Source organism: Rattus norvegicus, chromosome 3, assembly GCF_036323735.1.
Source record: "Rattus norvegicus strain BN/NHsdMcwi chromosome 3, GRCr8, whole genome shotgun sequence".
NCBI lineage: Eukaryota > Metazoa > Chordata > Mammalia > Rodentia > Muridae > Rattus > Rattus norvegicus.
In genome coordinates, this window is record NC_086021.1 from 108278976 (window position 1) to 108302349 (window position 23374).

A 23374-nucleotide genomic window follows, 5' to 3' on the forward strand; every position below is an offset into this window, starting at 1 on the left:
TTGGTCACACCAAAATTTCAGAATCCCAGATGCAGCTTGACACCCAGGAGCTCTGACACACAAGGATTTCAGGATTACAGGATCACAGAGACAGCTGGACTCTGAGGAGTTCTGACACAACCAGAATCACAAGAATATCATCCTGAGTGAGGTAACCCAATCACAAAAGAACAATATGATATGCAATCACCGATAAGTGGATATTAGTCCAAAAGCTGGGAATACCCAAGATATAATCCACAGACCACATGAAGCTCAAGAAGAAGGAAGACCAAAATGTGGATGTTTCAGTCCTTCTTAGAATGGGGAACAAAATACTCACGGGAGGAAATACAGGGACAAAGAGTGGAGCAGAGACTGAAGAAAAGGTCATCCAGAGATTTCCCCACCTGGAGATCCATCCCACATGCTGCCACCCAACTCAGTCACTATTGCTGATGCCAAGAGGTTCGTGTTGACAGGAGCCTGATACGGAGGTCTCCTGAGAGGCTCTGCCAGAGCCTTACTGATACAGAAGAGGATGCTTGCAGCTAACCATCGAACTGAGCACAGGGACCCCAAAGGAGGAATTAGAGAAAGGACTAAAGGAGCTGAAGGGGTTTGCAACCACATAGGAAGAACAACAATATCAACCAACCAGACCCCCCAGAGCTCCCAGGGAATAAACCACCAACCAAAGAGACCCATGGCTCCAACCACATATGTAGCAGAGGATGGCCTTGTCAGAGATCAATGGGAGGAGAGGCCCTTGGTCCTGTAAAGGCTTGATGCCCCAGTGTAGGGGAATGCCAGAGTGAGTGGGTGTGGGGGAGCACCCTTATAGAAGCAGGGGAAGGGGGAATGGGATAGGGGGTTTCTGAAAGGGAAACCAGGAAAGGGGATAACATTTAAAATGTAAATAAAGAAAATATCCAATAAAAAATAGTTATATATATATTTTTTTATATATTAAAAGAAGAAAGTAATGAAACTTATGTACAAAGTGTCAGCCTAGAGAACCCAATGGCAGCAAAAACTAGTCACAGATAGCTCTTGAGTTTGACAACACAAAAATTGCTCGTATTAATTTGACTCCAACCTTTTTTTTTTTTAAGATTTATTTATTATCTATATCAGTACACTGTCGCTGTCTTTAGACAACCAGAAGAGGGCACTGGCTCCCGTTACAGATGGTTGTAAGCCACCATGTGGTTGCTGGAAATTGAACTCAATGCTCCTAACCACTGAACCATCCCTCCAACCCCTGACTCCAACATTTTAAAATGTTCACATTTTCTGTTAGAACACGTACAGAAACTCCTTTAAAACAGTTCAGCCATACGTCAGCCTTAGTAGTGCTAACAGATCATCCTCATACTTGGGAGCTGAGGTGAGATGACTGCCAGCCTGGGCTTTGGAGCAAGTGCAGTGCATGTTTCAGTTTAGTGAAAGCATTTATACAAAACTGGGGGTGGGTAAGGAGGTATGGGTGACTTAGGGGAAGCCAGAAATTGAGGGTACATATAATAACAACACTTTTCATGAGAATCTCAAAAAAAGTACTTTTAAAACGGGGAACATGAATGCTTGCCTATTTTGTACAAGGCCTTGAGTATCAAACTCACTGTTGTAACATGAGTTTCATTGGCTATCATATATATTCCAGAATAAGCTTCTTTAACCACTAACTGAAACTAATTTATAATAATTTCTATTACTGTCATATATATATATATATGTATATATATTCTAGAACTGACTTAAAAGTAATTGCATTTCTTAAAGCACTAGGTGCTATGCCACATGTCTGACTTATATGGGCACAACTAGCCAAGAATATAAACAAGTCTAAAGAGGAAACAGACTTCTGCTTGGAGAAGCCCTGTAATTTTAGCTTCTCACAGCTTAGAGCATATAATCTATAATTCAAAGAGCATATTGGGAAGTGGCTGTCCTGGCTGATTTGTCTAGTAAGCAATTTGGAAATTCAATGCAAGTCTGCGAGCACCCTGGGTATACTTTTCACTACAGTAAACCAAAGTACTCTAAGGAAAAGGAGCATTTAAGACTGAAATGCACATGTTATCTCTGATTGAATGCCAGATTCCATAACTGAATATGCAGTTACAAGAGCATCTGAATGATTAAGTAAATCAAAGAGAGACCCTAGGGATTTTTATTAGAAAGCATTAATAAAGAGTCTTTAGCAACCTCCTGTATTCACCCCTGTTACATTAAACAGGGTAAGAGGTTACTTCCCAGCACATCTGCTGTGCGGTTGTTGAATGTTTACAGAAGAGCTGTAAAATGATAGCAAAAATGGCTCTCAAGTGATACTTTAGGGAGAATAAGCTGTAATAGAGATTCTGCTCCCCCCTCTTTTGAAGACGATGGGCAGGTGACATTTCCCAGCCTTCCCTGTGCTTAAACATGAACAATTACTAAGCAGTTGTCAATAGATTCAAGTCATAGAGAGTCTTTGACCTCTGATGAAAGACCTGTTCACTGTAGTAACTCTCTGCAGATTTCTAAATACAAAAAAATGAACTTCTACTTCCTCTCAGGCACAGATTTCAGACTGGGATTCTGTTTCCAGGCTGGCCTTACCTCACATAATACAAAGGTTTATAGGACCTCTGAAACAATAACCATGGCCAGGTCAGGTGGGAAGAGAGAAGGAAACCGCCCTTCACCTGTCGAGCAGTCTGCATGCAGAACTACTGGGAGGTAAGACGTGCTTCTACTCACACACCACTGCTCTGTATCAGTCAGATAGAGGTGGAAGTAAGACCAGCTATGCAGCATGAACTCTAAATTACCCCGGACTGAGGAAAAGTACAAAGCATGCAAATATAGAGGTTCCCTGAAAGATCAAAATCCAGGTGTTATCATATGGAACCCACCCCCATATAAAGTACCTCTTCAGTTTGCGTCTGAGTTCTTCCCACAGCGGGCGTTGGCTTCCCCTCAGAGGTGAGTGGCAGGCCCACAGCAGGAACATAAGCAGGAGCACTGATGCTTATACCCTGTTCCACCTCACCTGGAAGTGCCATCCAATCTGTTGGATACAAAATATCTCAGCTGATCTCCTGTGAAGCTCATCATCTCCCCAAGTAATCTAAAAGCCAGCGACAATCAAATCAGGCAGGTAACGCAGAGAAAGCTGACCCTAGCACCATGCTTGTCTTCATCTGTGAACTTGACTCAAGAGAGTCCCTTTCTATAAAACAGAAGGCACCTGTGTGTTGACCTTTTATCGTGCTGTAAGGTTGTACAGGCCACCCGGGAGGTTTGGAGGGGACTGAGGGAGTGACATAATGGGCCTCCCATGCCTGACTCCATTTCTACTGCTCAGGAAAATAAGGTAGGAAGATGTTGCTTTTGCCTCATTTTCCCATAGTTTCCTGAGGGGGTGAAGAGAAAGAAAATGGAGTGCAGACTTCTGTAACAAGGCAGCAGTATTTCAAAAGTATATATATTACAAAATGAGGATGCCAGAAGGAAAGTACTTTAGCTTTCAGCAGAGAAATGAAATACTGTGTCATATGAAAAATGCACAGGCTCATTTTCAACACTTGCAAACAACATGTTTCCTGCTTGTTTAGCACAATCACAAGAATTCAATAACCAATCTTAGTTTCCCCATGCAGTTATTGAAAGTGGCGTGCTGGCTTGTTTGTGTGACGCTTTATGAATGTACAACAGACCTTTAAGGAGAGCAAACAGACACACAGAAGAGCACGAGCCTCGGTCTAGACTTCCAGAATATCCGAGAAGCTAGTGAGAGCACCTCACTAGCCAGGAACTTGCAACAAGATGCTATTATTGCCTGCTTCTCTAGGATGAGCCTCATTAAGTTCTCAGTGGACGTGATTAGCAGCACATGTATCTGGGCTAATGGCAATGGCAGAATATGCAGTAAGATGACTATGCAGTTCTGATTTTCAAAAACTAAGACTACTCTGAAATCCAACCTTCACCTCCATAGCTATCACACCCACAGAAATAAATCACTGCTGACTTTTAATGTGGAGAAAAAGAACACAGAATCAGATCTTCTGGAAACTGGGAGCTGTGCTGGGAAGACAGTGAGGAAGGAAGTCCTGTTGAGCCCCATTATTGGAATTTTAGAACATCATCTTGTTAACCAGCATGAATAGAGGAAATAATAACAACAGACCCTGAAGTGTCCAGTATTTGACAACTGCCAGCACGGCTAACCCTCCCAACAGCTCTCAGTGTTCTCAGTGTTCTAGGCAATGAGCTGTACACACTGAGAGAGATCTCACTCGGGATCCCACAGTTAGAAAGGCAGAGTCGGCACTGTGCCCGGACCTCAGCCAAACAGTGTTAAACAAACCTTTTTTATTACGTATTTAATTTTGCTTCATTATATGAAATGGCTATGCTCAGGGCCAAGAAGTGTCACCTGTAGCTCTGAGTGTAGCAGGCAGCACTAAGTACATTTTCCAAACATGTGATGCCTAGAATGCAACATGTTTAGTAAACTCAGTAACGGTGGGAAAAAACTGGCCTCCTAATGTACCTTCTTATAAGTTCGAAGCCAAACTCCTACACTGAGCTCCCTTGTGTAAGAGTTCAGGATAGGTCCAAGGCTGTGAGGACCTGCCAACAAGCAATAAAGAAGAGGCTTATGCCTCTCAACGTGAGGAACAACATCTCTCTGGCCAACTGGCTGCTGGTGCAAACACTAGTTCTGATGAGAACTGAGAATCAATTCTGCTCTCCAGCCTTATATTACAGTGCCGTTCTGTCCAACAAAAGATGTGGCAAGCAGAACAAGTGTGTGGGTCCTTTACTGAAGCTTCACAGCCCTAATCTGTTTTCATCCAAACCAAGACTTTCAACAACGACAACAACAACAACAACAACAACAACAACAACAAATGACTTCTTTTGTAACAATTCTACTGCCATGGGAACAATTATTTCAAAGCAAAAAGACTCCACATCCTCAGCACCTTAAATTGCAGTCATCTTTTCTCTGGGGTAAAGACAGAATTCAAGAATGCATACTGTCAGGGTTGGGGATTTAGCTCAGCGGTAGAGCACTTGCCTAGCAAGCGCAAGGCCCTGGGTTCGGTCCCCAGCTCCGAAAAAAAGAAAAAAAAAAAAAAAAAAAAAAGAATGCATACTGTCAGAGGCCAACACAGTGAATTCTAAGCCATTCTTGGAAGCAGGAAATGAATGTGTTTACAGTGAAAACCCTCACTAGGAAGCTCCAGCCTCGAAGTATGTCTACTCTGAGAGAGTTGTACGCTCAGAATACAAGACACAAAATTCCGAACAGCATAGACCCCGCAGAAACAGAGGAGCTGGTCCACACACACCTAGTTTCTTTCCCCAATCTATCTGATTGGGGAACTATTCCTTTCCTTGGATGAATGATTAAAAGAGAAGGAAAGGAAGGGAGGGAGGGAAGGAGGGAGGGAGGGAGGGAGGGAGGGAGGGAAGGGAGGGAATTAGCTTCCCTACTTTACTCCCTTCTCAGGAAGAATATAGAAATTTCTTTATGTAATAATAAGTACTGGAGAGTAAGTTTTTCCTCTGGTCAACATGGCTTCCCAATTACATCTTGGTAGATGGGTAAGTTAGAAAATATAAAAACTAGAAGAGTGGGGATCGAGGATCATTGTAAGGCAAAGACCTGTCTCCTTCCTTGATGGTTTTAGTAAATAGTGATGCCATCCAAAGATGATACTTCAAGTTGGTTGGAATGTGCCCTCTGCTGTAAGCATGGGGCTATCATGTTCTTTATGCCACAGCAGCTTAAACTGTGGGATGAACCCTATATGGAGTCATGTCACCAAATGTGAGAATTGTACAAAGTTCGGCAACAGCAAGAGCTTTATGAAACAATAACCAAAAATTAAGCCAACTTCCAAGATATTCCTAGCATTCAACTGTGTTGTATTGTCAAGGTCACTGTAGCACTGGTCTGAACACACTTGGTGTACACTAAATACCATGTGTGCTATTAACCCCTCAGTCCCCAAGAACACTTCCCAAAATACTTCAGCTGAGACGTATACTTCTAGATATTGTGAACTTCCCTGTTTTCCCTATACATACAAAGTTTCCAGCTCTTATGAAACCCTAACAGCTTAACTAGAAAAAAACATATTCCTCAACATTTAAGCAAATTAGTTTGTCTTCGAGTTGACTGTATCACACTAGAATAGCTGACTTTAAAAACAGCTGTTTGGGTTGCTGACTTGCAGTTCATTTTTTTTAAATTCATCAAATTCATTTTGACTTGTTATTAGAACAGAAATTTCAACAAATTCTAAAATGGTCCTAAATATAATTCTGCTACTTTGTTCTACATAACTATGAGAAGAGGAATTTACAGCATTGGCAACTGTACAATCAACTATCCATCTACCCTGAAGATGTTTTGCATGATACAGCACCGAATAGTCACCCAATACTTAACCTTTTAATTTATCTAAGTATATCTACATCACTAATTATAATTTTTATCTTTAATAAATGGTAAAACTAATTGTATACTAAAAACTGTGTTAAGATAAACCTCTTTGTGACTTGTATACCTTCTTTATGTGCACATACTTAGGGCTGCATCAAATTTTCTTCTGTGAAAAGAAATCCTGGGAGGAAAAGGTCTTTAAAGCCCTGCTTTACACAATTCCTATGATCTCCTTTCTCTTTACCCCTAACTCGGATTCATCATTAGGGTAACAGTTTTTTACATTGTAGGTCACGTGCACTTAGAGAACTTTCTCTGTTGGACAGGCAAACTTCAGTCCTCCCACCCTGTGTTCTCATGAGGTCTAGAACAATTTATAATGATATTATATGTGGGATTCTATGGTCAATACCTAATTCCTCCAAAAAACTATCAATCACAAGAACAAAAGTTGGTGGTGCTGGAGAGATGGCTCAGCAGTTAAGAGCACTGACAGCTCTTCCAGAGGTCCTGAGTTCAATTCCCAGCAACCACATGGTGGCTCACAACCATCTGTAATGGGATCCAATGCCCTCTTCTGGTACATCTGAAGAGTACCTTTGTAAAAATAAATAAATCTGGCTGCCGCTGCAGAGAGCCCGTGGGCAGCACCCCACGAGCGAACCTGAGCCTCGGGACCATAGGTATGACCAAATTTTCTGAGGCAAGAAAGCTGCCTGGTGAGCTTGGGACACACGGAAGCAGAATTTCTCTAGGACCTGGCATGTTCTGTGTTTACGGGAAGTCCCACACCCGTGGATCCCGGCCCGCAGCAGCTCTCTGCTCCCAGACCCGGTGAGAGAGAGACCCAACCGCCTGGTCAGGTGGGCACTCCTGAGGCTGCAGAGCGGAAGAGACCACCAACTCTGCTCACCCCTGCCCACATCCCTGGCCCAAGAGGAAACTGTATAAGGCCTCTGGGCTCCCGTGGGGGAGGGCCCAGGAACGGCAGGACCCCTGCCTGAGACACCGCCGGAACCTGAAAGAAACAGACCGGATAAACAGTTCTCTGCACCCAAATCCCGTGGGAGGGAGAGCTGAACCTTCAGAGAGGCAGACAAGCCTGGGAAACCAGAAGAGACTGCTCCCTGCACACACATCTCGGACGCCAGAGGAAAAAGCCAAAGACCATCTGGAACCCTGGTGCACTGAAGCTCCCGGAGGGGCGGCACAGGTCTTCCTGGTTGCTGCCACTGCAGAGAGCCCTTGGGCAGCACCCCACGAGCGAACCTGAGCCTCGGGACCACAGGTAAGACCAAATTTTCTGCTGCAAGAAAGCCGCCTGGTGAACTCAAGACACAGGCCAACAGGAACAGCTGAAGACCTGTAGAGAGGAAAAACTACACGCCCGAAAGCAGAACACTCTGTCCCCATAACTGACTGAAAGAGAGGAAAACAGGTCTACAGCACTCCTGACACACAGGCTTATAGGACAGTCTAGCCACTGTCAGAAATAGCAGAACAAAGTAACACTAGAGATAATCTGATGGCGAGAGGCAAGCGCAGGAACCCAAGCAACAGAAACCAAGACTACATGGCACCATCGGAGCCCAATTCTCCCATCAAAACAAACATGGAATATCCAAACACACCAGAAAAGCAAGATCTATTTTCAAAATCATATTTGACATGATGCTGGAGGACGTCAAGAAAGACATGAAGAACTCCCTTAGAGAACAAGTAGAAGCCTACAGAGAGGAATCGAAAAAATGCCTGAAAGAATCGCAAAAATCCCTGAAAGAATTCCAGGAAAACATAAACAAGTAGAAGCCCATAGAGAGGAGACACAAAAATCCCTGAAAGAATTCCAGGAAAACATAAATAAACAAGTAGAAGCCCATAGAGAGGAGACACAAAAATCCCTGAAAGAATTCCAGGAAAACACAATCAAACAGTTGAAGGAATTAAAAATGGAAATAGAAGCAATCAAGAAAGAACACATGGAAACAGCCCTGGATATAGAAAACCAAAAGAAGAGACAAGGAGCTGTAGATACAAGCTTCACCAACAGAATACAAGAAATGGAAGAGAGAATCTCAGGAGCAGAAGATTCCATAGAAATCATTGACTCAACTGTCAAAGATAATGTAAAGCTGAAAAAGTTACTGGTCCAAAACATACAGGAAATCCAGGACTCAATGAGAAGATCAAACCTAAGGATAATAGGTATAGAAGAGAGTGAAGACTCCCAGCTCAAAGGACCAGTAAATATCTTCAACAAAATCATAGAAGAAAACTTCCCTAACCTAAAAAAAGAGATACCCATAGACATACAAGAAGCCTACAGAACTCCAAATAGATTGGACCAGAAAAGAAACACCTCCCGTCACATAATTGTCAAAACACCAAACGCACAAAATAAAGAAAGAATATTAAAAGCAGTAAGGGAAAAAGGTCAAGTAACATATAAAGGGAGACCTATCAGAATCACACCAGACTTCTCGCCAGAAACTATGAAGGCCAGAAGATCCTGGACTGATGTCATACAGACCCTAAGAGAACACAAATGCCAGCCCAGGTTACTGTATCTAGCAAAACTCTCAATTAACATTGATGGAGAAACCAAGATATTCCATGACAAAACCAAATTCACACAATATCTTTCCACAAATCCAGCACTACAAAGGATAATAAATGGTAAAGCCCAACATAAGGAGGCAAGCTATACCCTAGAAGAAGCAAGAAACTAATCGTCTTGGCAACAAAACAAAGAGAATGAAAGCACACAAACATAACCTCACATCCAAATATGAATATAAAGGGAAGCAATAATCACTATTCCTTAATATCTCTCAATATCAATGGCCTCAACTCCCCAATAAAAAGACATAGATTAACAAACTGGATACACAACGAGGACCCTGCATTCTGCTGCCTACAGGAAACACACCTCAGAGACAAAGACAGACACTACCTCAGAGTGAAAGGCTGGAAAACAACTTTCCAAGCAAATGGTCAGAAGAAACAAGCTGGAGTAGCCATTCTAATATCAAATAAAATCAATTTCCAACTAAAAGTCATCAAAAAAGATAAGGAAGGACACTTCATATTCATCAAAGGAAAAATCCACCAAGATGAACTCTCAATCCTAAATATCTATGCCCCAAATACAAGGGCACCTACATACGTAAAAGAAACCTTACTAAAGCTCAAAACACACATTGCACCTCACACAATAATAGTGGGAGATTTCAACACACCACTCTCATCAATGGACAGATCATGGAAACAGAAATTAAACAGTGATGTCGACAGACTAAGAGAAGTCATGAGCCAAATGGACTTAACGGATATTTATAGAACATTCTATCCTAAAGCAAAAGGATATACCTTCTTCTCAGCTCCTCATGGTACTTTCTCCAAAATTGACCATATAATTGGTCAAAAAACGGGCCTCAACAGGTACAGAAAGATAGAAATAATCCCATGCGTGCTATCGGACCACCACGGCCTAAAACTGGTCTTCAATAACAATAAGGGAAGAATGCCCACATATACGTGGAAATTGAACAATGCTCTACTCAATGATAACCTGGTCAAGGAAGAAATAAAGAAAGAAATTAAAAACTTTTTAGAATTTAATGAAAATGAAGGTACAACATACCCAAACTTATGGGACACAATGAAAGCTGTGCTAAGAGGAAAACTCATAGCGCTGAGTGCCTGCAGAAAGAAACAGGAAAGAGCATATGTCAGCAGCCTGACAGCACACCTAAAAGCTCTAGAACAAAAAGAAGCAAATACACCCAGGAGGAGTAGAAGGCAGGAAATAATCAAACTCAGAGCTGAAATCAACCAAGTAGAAACAAAAAGGACCATAGAAAGAATCAACAGAACCAAAAGTTGGTTCTTTGAGAAAATCAACAAGATAGATAAACCCTTAGCCAGACTAACGAGAGGACACAGAGAGTGCGTCCAAATTAACAAAATCAGAAATGAAAAGGGAGACATAACTACAGATTCAGAGGAAATTCAAAAAATCATCAGATCTTACTATAAAAACCTATATTCAACAAAATTTGAAAATCTTCAGGAAATGGACAATTTCCTAGACAGATACCAGGTACTGAAGTTAAATCAGGAACAGATAAACCAGTTAAACAACCCCATAACTCCTAAGGAAATAGAAGCAGTCATTAAAGGTCTCCCAACCAAAAAGAGCCCAGGTCCAGACGGGTTTAGTGCAGAATTCTATCAAACCTTCATAGAAGACCTCATACCAATATTATCCAAACTATTCCACAAAATTGAAACTGATGGAGCACTACCGAATTCCTTCTACGAAGCCACAATTACTCTTATACCTAAACCACACAAAGACACAACAAAGAAAGAGAACTTCAGACCAATTTCCCTTATGAATATCGGCGCAAAAATACTCAATAAAATTCTGGCAAACCGAATTCAAGAGCACATCAAAACAATCATCCACCATGATCAAGTAGGCTTCATCCCAGGCATGCAGGGATGGTTTAATATACGGAAAACCATCAACGTGATCCATTATATAAACAAATTGAAAGAACAAAACCACATGATCATTTCATTAGATGCTAAGAAAGCATTTGACAAAATTCAACACCCCTTCATGATAAAAGTCCTGGAAAGAATAGGAATTCAAGGCCCATACCTAAACATAGCCATATACAGCAAACCAGTTGCTAACATTAAACTAAATGGAGAGAAACTTGAAGCAATCCCACTAAAATCAGGGACTAGACAAGGCTGCCCACTCTCTCCCTACTTATTCAATATAGTTCTTGAAGTTCTAGCCAGAGCAATCAGACAACAAAAGGAGATCAAGGGGATACAGATCGGAAAAGAAGAGGTAAAAATATCACTATTTGCAGATGATATGATAGTATATTTAAGTGACCCCAAAAGTTCCACCAGAGAACTACTAAAGCTGATAAACAACTTCAGCAAAGTGGCTGGGTATAAAATTAACTCAAATAAATCAGTTGCCTTCCTCTATACAAAAGAGAAACAAGCCGAGAAAGAAATTAGGGAAACGACACCCTTCATAATAGACCCAAATAATATAAAGTACCTCATTGTGACTTTAACCAAGCAAGTAAAAGATCTGTACAATAAGAACTTCAAGACACTGAGGAAAGAAATTGAAGAAGACCTAAGAAGATGGAAAGATCTCCCATGCTCATGGATTGGCAGGATTAATATAGTAAAAATGGCCATTTTACCAAAAGCAATCTACAGATTCAATGCAATCCCCATCAAAATACCAATCCAATTCTTCAAAGAGTTAGACAGAACAATTTGCAAATTCATCTGGAATAACAAAAAACCCAGGATAGCTAAAGCTATCCTCAACAATAAAAGGACTTCAGGGGGAATCACTATCCCTGAACTCAAGCAGTATTACAGAGCAATGGTGATAAAAACTGCATGGTATTGGTACAGAGACAGACAGATAGACCAATGGAATAGAATTGAAGACCCAGAAATGAACCCACACACCTATGGTCACTTGATTTTTGACAAAGGAGCCAAAACCATCCAATGGAAAAAAGATAGCATTTTCAGCAAATGGTGCTGGTTCAACTGGAGGGCAACATGTAGAAGAATGCAGATCGATCCATGCTTATCACCCTGTACAAAGCTTAAGTCCAAGTGGATCAAGGACCTCCACATCAAACCAGACACACTCAAACTAATAGAAGAAAAACTAGGGAAGCATCTGGAACACATGGGCACTGGAAAAAATTTCCTGAACAAAACACCAATGGCTTATGCTCTAAGATCAAGAATCGACAAATGGGATCTCATAAAACTGCAAAACTTCTGTAAGGCAAAGGACACTGTGGTTAGGACAAAACGGCAACCAACAGATTGGGAAAAGATCTTTACCAATCCTACAACAGATAGAGGCCTTATATCCAAAATATACAAAGAACTCAAGAAGTTAGACCGCAGGGAAACAAATAACCCTATTAAAAATTGGGGTTCAGAGCTAAACAAAGAATTCACAGCTGAGGAATGCCGAATGGCTGAGAAACACCTAAAGAAATGTTCAACATCTTTAGTCATAAGGGAAATGCAAATCAAAACAACCCTGAGATTTCACCTCACACCAGTGAGAATGGCTAAGATCAAAAACTCAGGTAACAGCAGATGCTGGCGAGGATGTGGAGAAAGAGGAACACTCCTCCATTGTTGGTGGGATTGCAGACTGGTACAACCATTCTGGAAATCAGTCTGGAGGTTCCTCAGAAAATTGGACATTGAACTGCCTGAGGATCCAGCTATACCTCTCTTGGGCATATACCCAAATGATGCCCCAACATATAAAAAAGCCACGTGCTCCACTATGTTCATAGCAGCCTTATTTATAATAGCCAGAAGCTAGAAAGAACCCAGATGCCCTTCAACAGAGGAATGGATACAGAAAATGTGGTACATCTACACAATGGAATATTACTCAGCTATCAAAAACAACGAGTTTATGAAATTCGTAGGCAAATGGTTGGAAGTGGAAAATATCATCCTGAGTGAGCTAACCCAATCACAGAAAGACATACATGGTATGCACTCATTGATAAGTGGCTATTAGCCCAAATGCTTGAATTACCCTAGATCCCTAGAACAAACGAAACTCAAGACGGATGATCAAAATGTGAATGCTTCACTCCTTCTTTAAATGAGGAAAAAGAATACCCTTGGCAGGGAAGGGAGAGGCAAAGATTAAAACAGAGACTGAAGGAACACCCATTCAGAGCCTGCCCCACATGTGGCCCATACATATACAGCCACCCAATTAGACAAGATGGATGAAGCAAAGAAGTGCAGACCGACAGGAGCCGGATGTAGATCGCTCCTGAGAGACACAGCCAGAATACAGCAAATACAGAGGCGAATGCCAGCAGCAAACCACTGAACTGAGAATAGGTCCCCTGTTGAAGGAATCAGAGAAAGAACTGGAAGAGCTTGAAGGGGCTCGAGACCCCAAAAGTACAACAATGCCAAGCAACCAGAGCTTCCAGGGACTAAGCCACTACCTAAAGACTATACATGGACTGACCCTGGACTCTGACCCCATAGGTAGCAATGAATATCCTAGTAAGAGCACCAGTGGAAGGGGAAGCCCTGGGTCCTGCTAAGACTGAACCCACAGTGAACTAGTCTATGGGGGGACGGCGGCAATGGGGGGAGGGTTGGGAGGGGAACACCCATAAGGAAGGGGAGGGGGGAGGGGGATGTTTGCCCGGAAACCGGGAAAGGGAATAACACTCGAAATGTATATAAGAAATACTCAAGTTAATAAAAAAAAAAAAATTTCAATCAAAAATAAATAAATAAATAAATAAATAAATAAATATTTAAAATAAGGGGGGGAGGGGCTGGTATTTTAGCCTTCAGTTATGTTCCAGAAACAAGCTATAGTTGTTAAGTAGTTGTTGAGTAAGAATCACTGGTCATTTACAGGCTCCCTATACATGCTTAATGTTGCAGATAAAACAAGGACTTTTGATTTGCACCCAGAGCTGGGATTGTACCCCAGCCCTATGACACAAAACCTGCCTGCAGAGAGCTGGTCTGCTAGGAGCACTCTCCCTCCTAAGCCCACAGCACACATGTAGGACCCCTATTTTCTCTCTACTGACTGTCCAAAGAGAGACCTGCCAGGAAAGCACAGGGCTCTGGAGCCACAGGGCAGTCTAGGACCAGACCCATCCTGTCTCCATCTGCACCCAGAGCTGGGACAGTTCCACGGTCCTAGAACACAAAGTCTGCCTGCAGAGAGCTAGTCTTCCAGGAGAGCTCTCACTCCAAAGATCACAGGCTCACAGGCCCACAGGAAGGGTAAGCTCCAGGCACACACAACAAGGCCAGCTAACATCAGAAATAATCAGATGGTGAGAGGCAAGCATAAGAACCTAAGCAACAGAAACCAAGAGAACTTGGCACCACCAGAGCCCAGTTCTCCCACAAGAGCAAATCCTGGGTACCCCGACACACCAGAAAAGTAAGATTTGGATTTAAAATCACTTCTCACGATAATGATAGAGGACTTTAAGAAGGACATAAATAACTCCCTTAAAGAAATACAGGACAACACAGATGTGCAAGTAGAAGCCCTTAAAGAGGAAACACAAAAATCCCTTAAAGAATTACAGGAAAACACAACCAAATAGGTAAAAGAATTGAACAAAACCATGCAGGATCTAAAACTGGAAATAAAAACAATAAAGAAAGCACAAAGGGAGACAACCCTGGAGATAGAAGACCTAGGAAAGAGATCAGGAGTTATTGACACAAGCATCACCAACAGAATACAAGAGATAGAAGAGAGAATCTCAGGGGCAGAAGATACCAGAGAAGACACTGAACAGTAGTCAAAGAAAATGCAAGAAGCAAAAAGCTCCTAACCCAAAAAAAATAGGAAATCCAGGAAACAATGAGAAGACCAAACCTAAGAATTACAGGTATAGAAGAGAATGAAGATTACCAAATTAAAGAGCCAGTAAATACCTTCAACAAAATTATAGAAGAAAATTTTCCTAACCTAAAGAAAGAGATGCCTACAGACATACAAAAAGCTTACAAAACTCCAAACAGATTTGAGGAAAAAAGAAATTCCTCAAGTCATATAACAGTTAAAACACCAAACACACAAAACAAAGAAAGAATATTAAAACTAGTGAGGGAAAAAGGTCAAGTACATATAAAAGCAGACCTATCAGAATTACACCAGATTTCTCAACAGAGACTATGAAAGCTGGAAGATCCTGAACAGATGTCATACAGACCCTAAGAGAACACAAATGCCAGCCCAAGCAAAAACTCTCAAATAACATAGGCGTAGAAACCAAGATATTCCATGACAAAACCAAATTTACACAATATCTTTCTACAAATCCAGCCCTACGAAGAATAATAGATAGAAAACTCCATCACAAAGAGGGAAACTACACCCTAGAAAAAGCAAGAAAGTAATCTCCTTGCAACAAAACCAAAAGAAGAGAGACACATAAACCTAATTCTACCTCAAACAACAAAAATAAAAAGAAATAATCAGAATTCCTCAATATCTCTTCACATCAATGGACTCAACTCCCCGGATAAAAAGACATAAACTAACAGACTGGATACGTAAACAGAACCCAGCATTTTGCTGCATACAGGAAATACAACTCAATGACAAAGATAGACACTACCTCAGAGTAGTTTTCCAAGAAAATGGTACCAAGAAACAAGCTGCAGTAGCCATTCTAATATTAAATAAAATTGACTCTCAACCAAAAGTTATCAAAAAAGATAAAGAATCACACTTCATACACTTCACAGGAAAAATCTACCTAAATGAACTCTCAAATCTGAACATCTATGCTTCAAATACAAAGGCACCCACATTCATAAAGGAACTTTACTAAAGCACAAAGCACACATTGCATATCACACAATAATAGTGGGAAATTTTAACACCCAACTCTCATCAATGGACAGATCATAGAAACAAAAACTAAACAGAGACATGGTTAAACTAACATGAACCAAATTATAAACCAAGTTATGAACCAAATGTTTAACGGACATCTATAAAATATTACATCCTAAAACAAAAGAATATACCTTCTTCTCAGCACCTCATGGTACCTTCTCCAAAATTGACCATTTAATTGGTAACAAAAAAGACCTCAACAGATACAAGAAGAATGAAATAATTTCATGCATCCTATCAGATCACCAGGGACTCAAGTTGGTCCTCATTGACAACAAAATGACATAAAGTGCACATATGCATGGAAGTTGAGCAATGCTCTACTCAATGATAACTTGGTCAAGGAAGAAATGATGAAATTCAAAACTTGTTAGAATTTAATGAAAATGAAGACACAACATAAGCAAACTTATGGGGCTCAATCAATGAAAGAAGTACAAAGAGGAAAACTCATAGCTCTGAGTGCCTCCAAAAAGAAACAGGAGAGAGCATACATGAGCAGCTTGACAGCACACCTAAAAGCTCTAAAACAAAAAGAAGCAAATATACCCAAGACCAGTAGAAGGCAAATGAAAACCTCATAAAATTGCAAAGCTTCTCTAAGGCAAAGGACACTCTCAATAGGACAAAATGGCAACCACCCAATTGGGAAAAGGTCTTTACCAATCCTACATCTGATTAACGACTACTATCCAATATATACAAAAAAACTCAAGAAATTAGATTCCAGAGAATCGAATAACCCTATTATAAAATGGGATACAAAGTTAAACAAAAATTTCTCAACTGAGGAATATCAAATGGATGAGATGCACATAAAGAAATGTTCAACATCCTTAGTCATTAGGAAAATGCAAATCAAAACAACCCTGAGATACCACCTCACACCAGTCAAAATGGTTAAGATCAAAAATTCAGGTGACAACAGATGCTGGCGAGGATGTGGAGAAGGAGGAATACTCCTCCATTATTGGTGGGATTGCAAGCTAGTACACCACTCTGGAAATCAGTCTGGTGATTCCTCAGAAAATTGGACATTGAACTACCTGAGGACCCAACTATACCACTTCTGGGCATATACCCAAAAGATGCTCCAACATAAGACAAAGACACATGCTCCACTATGTTTATAGCAGCCTTATTTATAATAACCAGAAGCTAGAAAGAACCCAGATGCCCTTCAACAGAGGAATGGACTCAGAAAATATGGTACATTTACACAATGGAGTACTACTCAGCTATTAAAAACAATGACTTCATGAAATTCATAGGCAAATGGTTGGAACTAGAAAATATCATCCTGTGTGAGATAACCCAGTCACAAAAGAACACACAAGGTATGCATTCACTAATAAATGGGTATTAGCCCAAAAGATTGGAATACCTAAGAAAAAATTCACAGTTCATATGAAGCCAAAGAAGCCCAAGAAGAAGAAAGACCAAAATGTAGATGCTTTATTCCTTCTTAGAAGGAAGAACAATTGTTAGGACAAAACGGCAACCAACAGATTGGGAAAAGATCTTCACCAATCCTACAACTGACAGAGGGTTTATATCCAAAATATACAAAGAACTCAAAGCTAGACCGCAGGGAGACAAATAACCCTATTAAAAAATGGGGTTCAGAGCTAAACAAAGAATTCACAGCTGAGGGATGCCGAATGGCTGAGAAACACCTAAAGGAATGTTCAACATCTTTAGTCATAAGGGAAATGCAAATCAAAACAACCCTGAAATTTCACCTCACACCAGTGAGAATGGCTAAGATCAAAAACTCAGGTGACAGCAAATGCTGGCAAGGATGCGGAGAAAGAGGAACACTCCTCCATTATTGGTGGGAATGCAGACTGGTACAACCACTCTGGAAATAAGTCTGGAGGTTCCTCAGAAAATTGGACACTGAACTACCTGAGGACCCAGCTATACCTCTCTTGGGCATATACCCAAAAGATGCCCCAACATAAAACAAAGACACATGCTCCACTATGTTCACAGCAGCCTTATTTATAATAGCCAGAAGCTGGAAAGAACCCAGAGGCCCTTCAACAGAGGAATGGATACAGAAAATGTGGTACATCTACACAATGGAATACTACTCAGCTATCAAAAACAATGACTTTATGAAATTCATAGGCAAATGGATGGAACTGGAAAATATCATCCTTAGTGAGGTAATCCAATCACAGAAAAACACACATAGTATGTATTCATTGATAAGTGGCTATTAGCCCAAATGCTTGAATTACCCTAGATGCACAGAACACATGAAACTCAAGAAGGATGACCAAAATGCAAATACTTCACTCCTTCTTTAAAAGGGGAACAAGAATACCCTTGGGAGGGGATAGAGAGGCAAAGTTTAGAACAGAGGCTGAAGGAACACCCATTCAGAGCCTGCCCCACATGTGGCCCATACATATACAGCTACCAAACTAGATAAGATGGATGAAGCAAAGAAGTGCAGGCTGACAGGAACCGGATGTAGATCTCTCCTGAGAGACACAGCCAGAATACGGCAAATACACAGGTGAATGCCAGCAGCAAACCACTGAACTGAGAATGGGACCCCCATTGAAGGAATCAGAGAAAGAACTGGAAGAGCTTGAAGGAGCTCGAGACCCCATATGTACAACAATGCCAAGCAACCAGAGCTTCCAGGGACTAAGCCACTACCTAAAACTATACATGGACTGACCCTGGACTCTGACCTCATAGGTAGCAATGAATATCCTAGTAAGAGCACCAGTGGAAGGGGAAGCCCTGGGTCCTGCTAAGACTGAACCCCCAGTGAACTAGACTGGCGGGGGGAGGGCGGCAATGGGGGGAGGATGGGGAGGGGAACACCCATAGAGAAAGGGAGGGGTTAGGGGGATGTTGGCCTGGAAACCAGGAAAGGGAATAACAATCGAAATGTAAATAAGAAATACCCAAGTTAATAAAGATGGAAAAAGAAGAAGAAGAAGGAGGAGGAGGAGGAAGAGGAGGAGGAGGAGGAACAAAATATCCACAGGAGGAAATATAGGGACAAAGAGTGGAGCAGAGACTGAAGAAAAGGTCATCCAGAAACTGCCCCACCTGGGGATCCATCCCATATGCAGCCACCAAACCCAGTCACTATTGCTGATGCCGAGAAGTGGTTGCTGACAAGAGCCAGATATGGATGTCTCCTGAGAGACTCTGCCAGAGCCCTACTGATACAGATAAGGATGGTTGCAGCTAACCATTGGACTGAACAAGAGGACCCCAATCAAGGAATTATAGAAGGACTGAAGGAGCTGAAGGGGTTTGCAACTCCATAAGAAGAACAACAATATCAACCAACCAGATCCCACCAGAGCTCCCAGGGACTAAACCACCAACCAATGAGTACACATGGAGGGACCCATGACGCCAGCAGCATATGTAGCAGAGGATGGCATTGTCCAGCATCAATGCCAGGGAAAGTCCTTGGTCCTGTGAAGGCTTGTTTCCCCAGTAGAGGGGAATACCAGGGTGTTGAGGTTGGAGTGGGTACATCCTCTTAGAAGCAGAGTGCAGGGGTGGAGGAGTATGGGAGAAGGGGGAAAAGGGATAACATTTGAACGTAAATATATAAAATATTTTTTTAAAGTTTAAAAATTAAAAAAAAAACTTTTTTTCAAGTGCCTGATGTCGTCCTTTGCATGCACACACTCAAAATAACCAAAATTATCTACAAGTGCTGAAGACATTGAAAAATCAACTAGGCTTCTAACCTCTCAACGTAGCAGACCAAACACATGTTTCTTCAGTGTCCAGCCAGGTACATGAAGTCCTCACACCTCATCAAGGAAACTTTATCAGACGGAGAACATTACAGAAAACCACAACTATTCAAATTTCAGAGTTGTGGGGCCCAGTCCCAGTGGACACTGTGGTGCTTTGAATAAAAATGGGCCCCATAGGCCCACAGGGAGTGGCACTATTAGAACGTGTGTCCTTGTTACAGGAGGTGTACCACCATGGTGTGGGCTTTGAGGTCTCAGATGCTCAAGCCCGGCCAGTGTCACTTTCATTTCTGCTGTGTGCATATCAAGATGTAGACCTCTCAGCTCCTTCTCCAGCACCATATCTGCCTGCACACCACCATGCTTCCTGCCATGATAATAATGAGACTATAAACCAGTTCCAATTAAACTTTATTTTCTTTATAAGAGTTCTCATGGCCATGGTGTCGCCTCACAACAATAGAAATCCTAACTAAGACAGACACTTCTACAAAACATGCATATACCTAAGGCTAAAGTGCAGCGGGGATGCAGAAAGATAGTAGCCAGAGGACCAGAGACTCTGCTGTATGAGTGTGTCTCCTAGTAATGTCAGACGCTACCCCATAAAATCTCAGCAACTTCCTACGTAGAAACTTAACGACGACAACAAGAGGCATGCCAAAGCGAATGGAGGAGAGACCACAGGCCTTGACCCCACCTACACACATAACCTTAGGCAACCAAAGAGTGCTGAGAGCAGGAAGAGCACACCAATTGGTTATCAAATACCAAAGTGTCAGCCCTGAAAACACACATTCAAGTAGTATAACAGACTGAGCAGTGGGGTGTGTGTGTGTGTGTGTGTGTGTGTGTGTGTGTGTGTGTGTAACACCAATTAATGAAAAAGGTCATGGATTTTAAAGCAAGCAAGCAGGGGTATATGGGGCTGTGCAGAGGAAGCAAATGAAAAGAAGAAATGATGTAATTATATTGTAATTAATTTCAATAAAAGAAACTTGTTTTTAATTTAAAAATCAAATAGGGCTGCAACTGTTGAGGAATCGATATCCATTCTCATCCAACACAGTGAACTACAGTGTAAATACACCCACTGTCTATGCAAGTATGATAATAAAAGTGGACCTCCAAAATCCAGTCTCTCCAGCCAGCCGCACTGGAACTGAGAGACTAAATAAACAACAGCCTTCCTACCCTAATGACCTCCTGTAATGACTGCAGCTATCCCAAATCATAATTTTGTTGAATAGCAATTTGAGCCATCTTGTCTGAGGCAAAGCAATCACCAGGTTAACCTCTCTATTTTGAATTCAAAAGAGGAAAAGGTGCTAATCTGATGTCAAATGAATGTAGGGTACCAAACCTCATAAGGAATGTACTGTCAGGCCACTCATGACTTCACTGTGTGGGTTCTGCCAAAAACTTGACTCCAAAGCGCTACTCCTCGGCTGTCAAAATGATAAGGTAAACACTGGAAAGAAACTGTGCTCTTGAATCTTGGAGAATATTTATGACCATGGATACAGTGAAAAAATAAAATCAATGGTAGAAAAAACAATACAAAACAAGCTTCCTTGTTGCCCCAGGCAAATCTGTTGCTTAAACAATAACAACAGAATCTAATCAGTAAACCTCCCAGCTGCCAAAATTATACGAGCAACTTGCCTATTTAAAAATGTCACATTTCCCATCTGATATAAATATTTGCCTTCTGCTCACATTCCTGAAGTGCAATACAAATTAGGCCACACACTGAGATTCACCTTGGCACCAAGTATTTCATTTCTTTCTTCCTTTCAAGTGACCCAGATTGTGCATTATGAAAATTGGGAAAACCTGGTGGTCTTTTTGGCGATTAGAATGGATCACTGCAGACTGAATTGACTGTCAGTCATCCATTCACACATCATTTCACACAAGACAGTCCTAACTACTGCATTCAAGCACACTGAGACTTGGTTCAGCTCAGTACCCAGCATTCATTCCCAAATGCAACACCTTCTGCTATCAGTTTCTAGAAACGTGATGCTCGTGAGATCTTTTTATTCAACTTTTTAAAGAAGAAAATAAAGCTGGTAACTGAACAGCGTAATTAAGAAAACATTTTAAAGAAAGCAATGTTGGGCTAGAGAAATGGCTCAGTGGTTTTGCTCTTCCAGAGGTCCTGAGTTCAAATCCCAGCAACCACATGATGGCTCACAACCATCTATAATGAGATCTGACACCCTCTTCTGGTGTGTCTGAAGACAGCTACAGTGTACTCATATAAACAATAAATAAATCTTAAAAAAAAAAAAAAAGCAATGTCACAAACAATAGAAAAGGTTGATGTTAAAAACCAATGAAATTTGCTGGCCATATTGGTTTATGTCAGTGTAAAACAGATGAAGGGGATCCGCCTTTTTCTGATACACTTGCTTGGTGTTCAACACTTTTAAACAGTGTTAGAGGTTCACAAATCACTATTCGCATTAGTGATGAGCTCTTTAGATTCTTGTTGTAAGCAATCCTGATCACTTCCCTGCAAATAAGCAAAGATGGTGGGCATAGGACAATGTGACTCCCTAATTAGCAGCTGCTATCCCATGTTGCACTGGCAGACTTCAGCATTTGACGTGTAAACAGCCACCTGGATTTCTTCGATGCTTATACTAGCTGTTCTGAACACTGCAGACACCTTGAGAAAAATACACACTAACCATACAATGAGCCCAGCTGATTACTACAGCTCCTCAAGTACATCCACTCCCCAGCAAGACTTTGTCATTTTCATGGGAAGAGCTCATGGAAGATTTCAAGCCTGGAGCCAAGACTCTCAGATACTGTTGGCCCTGCAGGTACAATACTGGCCCTGCTAGGGGTGGAGGAATGCCAGCTCCCTAGGCCTACATTTACAAAGCTAAGGATTCTGGTCCCCTAGACCTATGAGCTGAACCAACAAGTAAAGTAAAGTAATCCACTCATCAGAATTGCAGCTCTGGAGTGTGCTACATGCAGGTGCTCCCTCCTGTCTGTGGCTACAGCTCACTGCTATCAAATGCTAAGGGATATAAAAGCTGCCAAATACCACTCCTCAGAGAGATTCTCCTCAGCTATCCACAGTTTCCATTGGGGAGAGCAGAAGAACAGCAGGCCATATAACAAGTACAGACTTATTGCTAGTGATAAAGTGAGAAATTTCATCGTGAAAGCGCCCAATACTTGCCTATAAAGCTGATTTTATTTGTTAATGTTTTATATACAGACAAGAACCAACAGTCTCAATGTACCAACCTCAAACAACAGCAGGATTATAATGGCTAAAATGCAGTTCAGGGAATGCCACCAAAGAACTAATGAATTCAACTTCCTTGTAGGTGCAGGATAAAGGAATCTGCATTTTTTAAAGCAAGTTTTACTCTCAAAATCAACCAAAATGGGTGCTTTACCAGCCTTGAGACCTCTTAGGCAGGTCTTACAAAAACTCAAGAATGAATGGGGTATGAAGTCAGTCAATGCTCCCTGAAGAACGCAATTTCCTTTGATCTTGCTGAAATGAGTAATTTCAAAATCTCCCAGTCTTCTGGCTAATGGGTACTTGAGAAACATCTCCAATGGAGCAGTATGTTAAGGAGAAGAAAAACTTTCATTGCTTTAAATTCCCAAAGCCTTACCAAATCAAGAAGCCCAAAAAGCTAGGGCAGGGTATACACCATCAAG

At 41.4% G+C, this 23374-nt stretch overlaps 1 protein-coding gene across 8 annotated transcripts in view; it reads right to left on the bottom strand.

The window, feature by feature from the left end:
* Window positions 1–23374, bottom strand: part of Iftap (intraflagellar transport associated protein) — a 119503-nt gene that overhangs the window by 36871 nt on the left and 59258 nt on the right. For 7 of the 8 annotated variants that reach the window (XM_063283301.1, NM_001106491.2, XM_063283300.1 and 4 more), the window contains 1 exon segment: window positions 2898–3037. The exons of the other annotated variant lie outside the window; for it this stretch is intronic. In XM_063283301.1, coding sequence (XP_063139371.1) covers window positions 2898–3037 — 140 coding nt within the window. 8 annotated transcript variants of the gene reach the window in all.